This window comes from Lytechinus pictus, chromosome 8 (assembly GCF_037042905.1).
Source record: "Lytechinus pictus isolate F3 Inbred chromosome 8, Lp3.0, whole genome shotgun sequence".
Lineage (NCBI taxonomy): Eukaryota > Metazoa > Echinodermata > Echinoidea > Temnopleuroida > Toxopneustidae > Lytechinus > Lytechinus pictus.
Genome location: NC_087252.1, coordinates 15,721,886 through 15,734,296, shown reverse-complemented (window position 1 = coordinate 15,734,296; position 12,411 = coordinate 15,721,886). Strand labels below are relative to the sequence as shown.

Sequence of the window (12,411 nt, the reverse complement as noted above, 5' to 3'; positions counted from 1 at the left end):
TTCACTCACTTCGACCTTGCTTTCCTCAACCAAGGCACACATAGTCTTACGCCATCTGTTAAACAACACAATTGATTTTTCTTCTTGAAGTATACCGTAATTCGTTATTTCCATTTACCTGGATCCTGAAACTTTCAATATTTCATGTTTGAGTGTTTTGAAATGTTATTGTGAGGGAGTTAGGCACTTAGGCTTGAGGTCTATTATGTTATGTGGTGCCATTGATGTCGTGTCTTGCATTGCCACCCCAAGTTATGCAATTCATTATTTTACACCCTATTCACCTACAATATGTATCTTTCTTTGTCAAAATATTGTTTTTACCTCAATAGATCATTTTCAAATTGATTGAATTGAAATATATGTTTGTAAAAATATCCGATTCTTTCAAACATTCACTGTTCTGTTTTTCCTTTATTTCTAATTTCACCCAAATCACATTATTTTCAAGATTGGATTCACCAATTTTTACTGCAAACTCATCGATTTCGTTTATGCTTTCTTCATGTGGAATGATTCAAAGTCAACCTCAAGCCTTCTTCTCTATCTAATCTTTTCTCCACCGAGTTGACTCCCTTCCTACCTATTATGGTCACTGCTAACTCTCAATGCATAGCAGTGATCTCCTCTCGAGTTCAATTGCATTTTCATAGCTTTATTTCACTCCTTTCCTGTCCGCCCCATGTTTTTCTTACTTTACCATCACCGTGACGACACGACGTAGCCTGATCTACCGTCTTTGCTTACGCAGGAATAAGACAGGCCTTGGAATGGGCTTCCTCCGCCGGTCTTCGCTTACACGGCCGTGGTGTACACTGGGGCTCTTATGGGGGTTTTAACTTCAAGGAGTTTGGTCTACAGTTGACGAGTTTCAGAGAGTTATTAAGCCGTCAATTAGCATTCAATGGAAAACATTATTGAGCTCCAGGGCAAGAAAATACCGAAAGGGCCCATGCCAGCGTGGACTAAAAGCATACTACAAGAATAAAAGAATTGGAAAGGGTAAAGGGGGAAGATACATTGAGATAGAGAGAGGGAAGAGAGAGTGAGAGAGAGAGAAAGAGAGGGGTGGAAAACGGAAAAACAGGCAGGACGACAACAAAACTAATTCAAATTCAGGCTACATAGTTCGATGAAATCAAACTCAAAATTCAAAACAGAATGGAAGTGGGCATCATTTGAATATCTGTATCAAGCCCCCCCCCCTTAAAAAAGAAAGGAAATATAACATGAAGAATGAGGTTTGTGTACGTCATGTTAAAAAGAAATCCTATTCAGGCCACATAGTTTGATAAAATTAAACTCAAAACAGAATGAATATGAGCATCATTAGTATTTTTTCGCCCCCCCAAAAAAAAATACATACTTTATAATATGAAGTAAAGAAGCATGTTTCTAACTTTCAATTCATGTTAAAATGTCAGTGCTCCATGTAGATGGTGCAGGCTTCCAAGTTTGAAAATGAAAATTTGCTTGCCGCGATACACAAGAGGTGAGGGCAAAGAGCACTCGACTCGAAAAGGTCAGATACTCGACTTGAAAGAAGAAGCGAGATTGATGCTTCTCCAAAAAAAAAAAATCTATGAGAACAAGGAGAACGGTCAAAAAAGTTTTGAGCATTTTCCACTTTGGCTACCACGGAAGATGGTAAATATATGCAGGTCACAGAGCCTGTGACTTGTTGACCATATGCAAGGTTGAATATTTTTTCCCCTAACTCAATTTTGAAATGTATGATATTGTTTTGTTCTTAACTTTAGCTCTATTTGTTGCACAACCCTCTTGTGCGTGTCTGAATGGGTTTGTTTATGGGAGTTCTGTCTGTCATCTGCTCCCCATCCAAGACCCAATCATCTATCTATCTATTGATCTATCCACCTATCTATCTATCCATCCATTTATCTATCCAATATCTATTATCCAATTTCTCTAGATTCCTCTTTTGATCAATGTCTTAAAGATCTAATATGTTTTGCTAAAATCATATATCTGTAAATCCATTTATTTATTATCTAAATGTATATATTTTACCCTACCCTATCTATCTTTCTTTCCATCCATCCATCCATCCATCCATCCATCCATCCATCCATCCATCCATCCATCCATCCATCCATCCATCCATCCATCCATCCATCCATCCATCCATCCATCCATCCATCCATCCATCCATCCATCCATCCATCCATCCATCCATCCATCCATCCATCCATCCATCCATCCATCCATCCATCCATCCATCCATCCATCCATCCATCTTTCTATCTATCTATCTTTCTATCTATCTATCTATCTATCTATCTATCTATCTATCTATCTATCTATCTATCTATCTATCTATATATCTATCTATCTATATATCTTTCTATCTATCTATCTATCTATCTATCTATCTATCTATCTATCTATCTATCTATATATCTTTCTATATATATATCTATCTATATATCTTTCTATCTATATATCTATCTATATATATAGCTATCTATCTATCTATATATCTATATATCTATCTATATATTTATCTATCTATCTACCTATATATCCATCCATCTATCTATCTATCCAATATCTATAATCCAATATCTCTTTATTCCTGATCAATGTCTTAAAGATCTAATATGTTTTGCTAAAATCATATATCTGTAAATCCATTTATTTATTATCTAAATGTATATATTTTACCCTACCCTATCTATCTATCTATCTATCTATCTTTCTATCTATCTATCTATATATATATCTTTCTATCTATCTATCTATCTACCTATCTACCTACCTACCTAGCAAGCTATATTTCCATCCAACCACTCTTTATCAAATCATACTACACGGCATAGATGACAATTTCACATTTCAGGGAGGAATCAGACTTTGTTTATAATTATCATATTGAGGAGAAAATTCATAATTCATATTTCTCACAATAAAATACTCAAGAAATAATGAGTGGTTGACATCATCAGTTCCCTCATTTGCATACTGACCAGGATGTGCTTATATCAAACTGTTTTGTGACATGAAGAAATCTTGTAAAATGTCATAACTTTCTTATTTTAAATCTGATTTTGATGAAATTTTCAGTGTTCATTTTGTTGGTTTTACTTTTTTACCATTCACATAATCTTTTTATAAAGGTGGATTTGCCATTTATATCTAACCAACAAACCTTGATAAAAATGCCAGTTCCCCTCCCTTATTTGTCCGCTCTTCCTTCCTCCTCCTCCTTCCCAGCATTCCTCCTTCTCTTACCCGTGTCCGTTCATATTTCTCCTCCTCACACACTTTCAAGAGTACCTTCTACGAAGCTACTTGTCATACCTATTGATCCGTCTCACTCACTCCACTTAACTTCTACTCAAACACAAGGTCTTTCCCACTCAGCACACCTCCAATGCCATTTACAGTCAGGAACCACTCCCTATTTTTTATCACCCTCATCTCAGAAATAATGGAGGAAACAAATTAAATATTAAAAAAAGAATAAATAGCAATCGAGTCAATATCATCCATTGTCCAATACCTTTATCAAAGATTTACCTTCAAATAGACTTGATTGTATGCAGCTCAGTATAATATTGTGTTCAGAAATAAATAGTCTGCATTTTTTTTACAAGGGTAAGATCCAATGAGCACGAAGAATGTGTGTGAATTAATATTACAGAGAATAAATAAGTAAAATCAAAGGTTTGAAGAAGATTTTGAAAGTCTCAATGTCGATACAACTTTTGATGTCTTCAGGTAGGCTATTCCACAATGTGGGAAATGCATGCAAAGGATCTTCTTACCCAAAGTAAAAAAAATAAAAAACTTTTTGCACCCCCTTAAATAATGGGCTTGTTTTTTGTTTTCTATACACATTTTTTTAACAAGCTGCAATTAATTGTCGTATGATAATTGGCTTTTGACAGTCACCATCCACACGGATGTGACCTGGCAGGATTAAACCCATAGAACATGAAATCACTTCTAACTCATAAATGCTGCTGTGAAACACACAGAACAAACACTGTGGTGTTAACCAGTGTACAGAAAACCACACCAGTCATTTTACTTTGGTGTTAAATCTAGTGTTAGTTCAACACCCATGGGTGTTATTACAACACCTTTGGTTTTAATTTTACACCTTTTGGTGTTATGCTAAATATCTATTGTGTAATGTTAACACCTCAGGTCTGGACCTCTGGGGACACCTACTGGTGTCAGCTTTGACACCCAAGTTTGTTTTAAGGTGTAAAGAATGCAAGGTGTAGACTTACATGCTATTTCCAGGGTGGCATTAGCACTGTAAGCCGTTCCCAAAGAGTTTTCAGCGACGCACTGGTAGACACCTCCGTCCTGCCCGCCTTGTCGGTTACCGACGACTTGAAGAAAGAAGAGAGAGCCGGAATCGAGGATGTTGTGACGGGAATCTCGGATAACCAACGGCTGGCCATTTTTCAACCACTGGAAATGAATAGAGATATCAAGAGAGAGTGCACATTAATTATCAGGTGTTAATAATTTCATTCCATTCAATTTCAACTTCTATTTATGTCCACAGTTCAATAGAAATAGAGAAAAACATTAATTTATTTAAAATAAATCGTGTATTAAGTTTTTATCCATTTTTATAATGTTCTATTTTACAAAATTAGAATCAGATAAAAGCCAAAATTCTAGTGTAATTTTGGCTTATCTTATCTCACATTCCTGCCTCATCATTCTGTAAAATGTTTTTTCCCCAAAAATAATGTTTTTAACTAATTGCAAAATTTGCATTTTCCATTAAATTTTGGGTTTCCGTTTACTTCTATATAATAAGACTGAACTTTTCTAATTTGCAACATCGTGAAGTTATCATTGACTAAAAATACCTTTAAAACTCGCGTCTTCAACGAAAAACATACGCTGTGTTTACCAAAAAAAAAAGAAATTCATGCGAATTGGTATGTGCTCTGCTAGCTTGCAATAATACTGTAGCTGTTGTGTTTGTCTGCAAAATATTAGGACCCCTGCCACCATAATCAATAACTGTCGAGAGTTTATCTAGCCAGCCGATAAGCTTGGCAACTTCAAATTACATTCTCATCGCCTAGGCCCTGCCATATTGTGTCACTGACACCAAAGAACAGGGAAAAGAGAGGAAACCTTTGATTTTTCTAGGGCGAACCCTAAACTGATTTGGAGGGGAAGAAAAAGATACTGAGCCAAGCTGCACCATGCAGCTCATTCCATGCATAGAGTAATAATCAAACAAATGGATGCGAAATACTGTCATTTTGTTTGTATTATTGTGAGTTCGGTAATGTTATTTGGGAGTCAAAGAGCGTGCATTTTATCGGCGTATAGTGGTAGACTTTTGTTCTAATCAATTTACATTCCCCTTGATAGGGAGCTATGTATTTCTTTAATATTTGTGAGGGTTCTACCTAGAATCGATGGGAAATAAAAGAGGAAGGTTTATAGAGGTTAAGTGGCTCTCTGCGCTCCTCTTGGAATGGGAGATAGGAGATGGATATAGGAATGGAGGGAGGTGGGTAAGAGAGTGAGAGGGAGAGTGATGGAGTGGGAGAGGGGAAAGAAGAGGTGAAAGGGGTGGATAGAAGGAAGGGAGGGAGGGAAAAAATGAGAGAGGAGGAGGGAAGGAGTAAGGGAAAGAGGAGGAAGGGAAAAAGAGGGAGAAAGAGCGAGGGAGTAAGTCAGATGGGAACGAGAGGATGAGGGAAGGAAGGAAGGAGGAGGGGTGGACAGGAGGACGGAAGGAAGACATTGGGATGCATAGAGGGAGGAAAGAAAGGGGATGAGGGGGTGGGAGGTGGGGAAGGAGGAAGGAAGAGATGGAGGGAGGGGTGAGAAGGGATGGAGTAAGATGGGGAGGTGGTAACGTGAGGATGAGGGAGGGAGGGAAGGAAGGAAGGAGGACGGAAGGCAGGAAGACTTTGAGATGCATGGAGGGAGGAAAGAAAGGGGAGGGGGAGGGAGGCAGGAATAGATGGAGGGAGGGTAAGAAAGGGATGGAGTAAGATGGGGAGGTGGTAACAAGAGGATGAGAGAGGAGGATGGAGAGGGGAAAGGGGCGCGGGTGGGTAAAAGGAGGGCAGTTGGTAGACATGGGGATACATGGAGGGAGGGAAGGGGGCGCAAGGGATGAGGAAGGGAGGGAGATGGGAAAGGAGAGGGGCAAGAGGAGGAATGGAAGGTGAGGGAGGCGGGGGAGGTACGGAGAGGAGGGTTGGAGCCAGGAGGGAGCAAGGGAAGGGAAGGGAAGGAACGGAGGAGGTAGGAAGGGAGGTGGAGGGAGGGATAGAGCGATGGAGGGAGGGATAATGATGCATGCTTTGATTTATAATAAGTGGAATACAGGTGGAAAATGTAAAAAGTATAAACCCAGATATAACAAACAGAGAAAGTATGGCAGTCATACTGAGATAGAAGGAAGAGTCTGTTTTATATCTCAAGGTGTCATTTCCTTCCAGGGAGCAAATTCCTTTCTCAGCATCCCACCAAGGCCCTAACTTTCACTATCCAAATCTTAATATTGAATCGTTCATATCATTTTATTCCAGTAGAACCTATATCTCAATTGAGTATCTTTTCCTGATATTACATATACCAACCCAATATTGAATAAAATGGCATAACTGTATCAGTTGTATTTTTTTACTATGGTGATGCTTTGTAAGTTGCCCTGTAATATCAGAAAGGTCACACAATCATCAAAAGTATTAAAAATGAGAATAAATAGATGAAAGTTGAAAAAACCATTAATTTTATTAATATATCATTTGTATAAAGGGCTCCCTGAAAAACAATACTGATTTAATAGTGATTACTGACAGGTCCACCCTGTTTAAATACAATAAAACAAAATAGATTAATATATGAATAAATAAGTCAATTAATATATAAATGAATGAATAGATGAATAAACAAATGCTGTGAACGTTTTCTATGAATTGCCATATATTTTATTCAAAATAAAGGAATACATTTATATTTTAATCAAGTATTTATGAAATACTATGTTGCTTTATTACTTCAGTACAGAGGTATTTTTGTTTTATTGTGATACAGCAATTCCTCTCAAACACTATTTTCAATCAATTACAAGTTTGTTGTGTTATCATTTCTCTGCACAGGCCGATATTGTTTGTTTTGCATTGCTTAAATCTGCGTCAGGGGGGGAATCCAGGTTCCTTGATAAAACGAATGCCCGGAGGCAAGATTTCGTTTCCTATTCCCTTCAATACTGACCAAGCCAAGCAGAATCCATTTTTAACAGAATTTTGGACATGGGCTTTCCGTTATTCCATAGATACAAACTGACCAGTTGTCATTCTTCAGTTTGATTTCATCTTGGCTTTTTAAAAGTTCTACCAAATTTTATTCGAAATGGATCAGCGAGGTATCATCATTAATTCAAACTTTTAACAATTCATTCATTTTATTCTTATTTTTAATGTTGAAAAGTATTGAAGATAGACCACACCTTCCTAAACTTATGTATTTTTCACAGAACAGTCAGATATATGGAAGATCATTTACAAATTTCATTTGGTTAATGTACAAGATCATCCTACTTCAAATAATGATAAAAGAGAAAATAATAATATGCTAATACAATGTTTATACTTGCTGCATACTTTCACCCCAACTTCAGCAAAGCTACTCTGATCGGGGGGGGGGGGGGGGTTTCCAGCATTCAAGGGATTCCTTACGACCGGGTACCCATCTACTACACCTGGGTGGAGAGTGGCAAATAATATCCTGCATTCCCACATGTATATATCTGTGTATGGCATGAGGTGAGTGATACTCACTGAAATCGTAGGTTCCGGTCTTCCCTCGGCTTTGCAGTTAAATGACGCCGGGTCGCCTCTTATCACGATCAGACTCTTTGGTTGTTCCGTAATCGTAGGGGCGGATTCTTCCGTACGTCTACCGGGTGACACAACTGTAAATAGGGGAAATATATAAAAATCAGAAACCATCATTTAAGACAAACACATCAGACAAATGATAATATTCATACCCGTACACTTCAGAGGTAATTGGAAGAATATGGGAAAGTGATTGTAGCTTGTCCAGTAATGTGTGCACCTCAATGGTGACTAGCTGGAATACTCCCCAGGGAGTGGAGGTTGTGGTAACACAAATATAATACAGGAAATTTTATTTGATAACTAGAGTATTAATGCAATAAAATTGGTGTCCAACTAGTTTGTATCTCCTTTTTAAAATCTAATTTTCAATATTCTTACCTTACTATATATATGTAAAATGGGACATACTATTTTGCAATGTATTAACTTTACGTTATAAATGAACCCAATATTATTATTTAAAAGGAATAATAGAAAATACATAAAATATATAAGATAAAAAAGTCAGAACTATTATACTATGCAAGTGGTCAATAGTTTTGTTAATGATATTTCATTGTATGTGGATTATAATTCCCCCTCATATAATCTGCCTACTAAAACAAGAGCAGACGGGCAAGCTCGATGTATTCATTATGAATACACATGATTTATGAGTAGCCAATTCAATTCACAAAGATTCAGGCTTTCTCTGCGTCTTAAGGTTGCCAATTTGACAATGATGGGGGGTAAGGATTTCAGAAATCAATAAGGATGGATAGGTAAGAGCCGAGGATGAGCCAGCCATCTGTCCGCAGCACACATCCTCATCATGCACGCTCAACACACATAAATCAACCTTTTGTTATAATCATTAAAGGTTTTATTATTTGAAAACATCACGGCAAGATATAAACCAGGCGGGCATTCATCTTGCATGATTCAAGTACAGAGCTTTGCAATTCAAAAGTTAATCCCCAAGAAATAAAGATATTATACAAAATAAATGAATGCCACACAGCTCCATAATCTCTTAATGTATTTAGTTACCAAATGCTCTTGCATCTAAATAAACATGCATTCAAAGTATGCCTTCTAATCTCTTCAAAATATTTTTAAAATATGTTACTTGCGTATTGATTTTAGAGGTTATTTGGTGCTATTTCTCTTGTTGTTCATAGTTGTCTGTAATCGACATATTGCAGAATTGATTCTTGCAAGAACTTTTCTTGATTCACAATTTTGTATGTCTTGTCAAGGTGAATAACTATTTTGCAAGCCATAGGAGTTCATTGTAATCCCCCTGCTACATTTTTGTATATAATTGCTTTGTATTTGATCAAATGAACTAAATGAATTGCCTTGAGCCAAATGCTTTATAGAGTAAATAGTTACATTAATGCATGTGTGGATAAATCGATCAATAAACAATTTTGCAAAATGATAAAGAAGCTTTGTGTTCTTAATAATCTCAATATTCCCCAGATTGTAAAATGAGACAAATATCATCGTTAGAGAATTTCAAATCAAAATCAAAAACTCATTTGTTAGTTTAGAATATCACAGCAGCTGAGAGCTCCTGCAGTGCTAGAGAAAATACCGATATAATTATTGCGCTGTATGGATTATCATAATTACAATGTTCCCACTGGAAATATCAATGTAAAGCAGAAAAATAATTTAAACATCCAGAAAAAAAGTTGATGCTGGAAGAGCCATAAAATTCAAGGAGAAAAAGAGAGATAGATATCGATAATGTTCTCATTCTGGGAAAGTAGTTACATTAAGAATGCATGAGGAGGAGATGCCTCGACTTTGACGTAAATCAAATGTGCTGGCTACGTGGCCTGAAATTAATTAATTGGTATACCTGCCTTGTTTTAAGATCATGGGGACGATTTAACGAACCCATGTACCAGATGGCATTATGACAACACAAATGCCATTCCAACGTGGGGAACAATTATTTACTCCTCTACTTATTACTTATAGACAGTGTGTGAAAACTCACTCATTCCTGTTCTTGCCTTGCCTTTAGGTAACTACAGTAAATACATAATGTAGGCCTATAAATGCAATCGTGGAACAACAAGCATTTTTTTCACAGAATATTTCTAATGTCATGGAGCTAAGTAGGTTAATATAATCTTTGCCTTGTACCTGTAGTTTTCTGGCATCTACTAAGTTAATTTGTAAAATAAGTAGGCCTATGAAAAGAGCATTTTTATACAAAAAAAATAAAACATCGCCAAGGGAAGGCACTAGATATATCTAAATTTGAATGTTTGAAACTTTCATGGTGAATAGGTTGACAGAATATAAACACCAACTCCACTTATCGATCTGCATTTTAGACGATACTTGATTATACTTGAGATTACTGAGTACTGACCCTTTACCGTAACTTCAGCTTTTTGATACATGTAACGTTTGGGTGAAGATGCTGTATCATGTTATAGTTTTGAGTTTTCACTGCATTTCTTTATAAATGTTGACACCTGAAATGCTATTGACTATAAAGATTTAAACCTTAATGAAGGTTAACAATAAAACAAATAATGTCCAGGTTTTGTCTATGCTATTCCTTACCACAACCGGAAAAGAGTACATTTGTCTGTTGCCTCCACATTGTTTTCATTTAAAACTTGGTTACTTCTCGGTAGAGTTATTTTGGACACCATTCAGCTGTGGCCTTGCCTAATTGGCAGATAATTACCCCAACAGATCACCCGACAGAGCGCTGCCAAGACATCACCAGGCTATCAAACGACATATCCAATCACGCGCAGCCATACATGCATGGTGGAACATCACCGATGAAGGTTACCCAGTCATGGTGCTCGTTCCATGCATATCAGGTGTTAAGCCACATTTACAAAATAATGCAGTGAAAACACAAACTAAATGATCTTCACCTATCTTCACCTAAATATTACATGTCAGCCAAACGTTTGCAGAATTGAAACATTTTCTCTCCTTTTTTTTATTTAATACCATCAGATTAAAACTAAGGGACATTTGAAATTGACAAATAATCATTATTTTTACTGATTTACAACAATTCGATAGTGCAAATTATCGAAGGTTCATCTCAGCTTGCTTAGTTAGAGGCATTCACACTAATTAAGGAATAAATTAATCAATTAATCAAGTTTTTGATAGTGCTTGAATTCCATTTCCTTTATAGACTCTTGGGATTTTAATAATTTGAATTATTCCTGTATACCACGTTCCTGCTCATTTTACAGTTACTATTTTATCACCCCCCCCAAAAAAAAAGTGTTGTACTTGTACTACAAATGTAGTAAAAGTTGTTCAGTGTCTATTCAAGATATACAATAAATATCATCAACTACATTGTAATGTGTCTCGTTCTTGCAGCCCTATAGTCACCTCCTCACACCCGCCCTTCCTGACCACTTTACCATGTTGCCACACTCACATTTCACTTACCGATTAAAATCTTTGACCTATAAACAGTGCAAGGCTCTTAAACATTCCTAGGAGACTAACTAAGCTCTCTCTCTCTACTCACTTAAGAAATTAGCCTTAAGAGGGCCATGGGTATACATAGCTCCATTTCGATAAATTCATAAAAGTGATTTTTTGGGTCTATTTTGTACCCATTTTCCATAAAGAGGAAATTGGCTAGTCAAAAGACCATTTAGGTTGGCCACAATTCTCCTTATGCTAGTCTCTCAAAGTAACTGCAAAAAAATTCAGTAAAATTCCAGAAAATTGACAACCGCCCACCCCCCCCCCCAAAAAAAAAAATCCAGTAAAATATGCTTTTATTTCACATCACATACCCACCTCCTAACAGTTTTAGGACAAACACTTTTTATTTTTAATAAAGTAATCGACCTACAATGAAATAGTAACCAACACTTTTTTTTGGGGGGGGGGGGTGGGGGGACACCAAAAGATAAATAGAGGTTCAGTAACAGTAACTAAAGATAAAGAGGGGTTTAGTAAAAGTAACTAACAACTTTCTTATTGGGGGGGTACTTACAGATAAAAGGGAGGGGGGTGATGTCCAAAAGAAGAAACAATACAGAAACACAGGGCTGCCATCAGAAGAAAAAGAGAGAAAATGGAAACTGCTTGAAGTACTTGGCCTTGAGGTTAAATCTTGAAGAATAGGGGTGGGAAGTCAAGATTACCTAGACCCTAACCATCCTAAGTGAATGTCCGCAGCCAAAGATTAACCTACGACCTCACTGGATCAGCCAATCAGATGCAAAGGATTTAGATGGTAAGGAGAGAAGAGCAAGATATTGACAAGGTCTCGGCAGCATGTTAACTCCATCAATCCTGCCAACAGTGGTATGATGTGTATAAAGCCTGTTATACAGAACCTTCATGGCATTGGACACAAAAAAGGCCGATATTATAGCATCCAGGGACATTGTTTGAGCTGTAACAAGTTCAGGAGACTTTTGATAAGTTTCCATAGAGACGATGCTATGCTTGAGAGAGTGTCTTGGATCTGGGGAGAGTTTTTTTTAAGGAGTTGTTTTATACAACAAGTCTGTATTACCGTACAATTATCATAGGAACTGTGCCT

At 36.9% G+C, this 12,411-nt stretch overlaps 1 protein-coding gene across 1 annotated transcript in view; it reads right to left on the bottom strand.

Moving 5' to 3' along the window:
• Nucleotides 1–7,973, bottom strand: part of LOC129267129 (roundabout homolog 1-like) — a 47,159-nt gene extending 39,186 nt beyond the window's left edge. Inside the window, exons 1-2 of the mRNA XM_064104128.1 lie at nucleotides 7,803–7,973; nucleotides 4,260–4,446 (exon numbers count right to left, since the gene is read on the bottom strand). Of these exons, the coding sequence (XP_063960198.1) occupies nucleotides 4,260–4,446; nucleotides 7,803–7,973 (358 nt within the window). The remainder of the gene's footprint in view (nucleotides 1–4,259; nucleotides 4,447–7,802) is intronic.
• Between the last annotated feature and the right edge of the window lie 4,438 nt (nucleotides 7,974–12,411).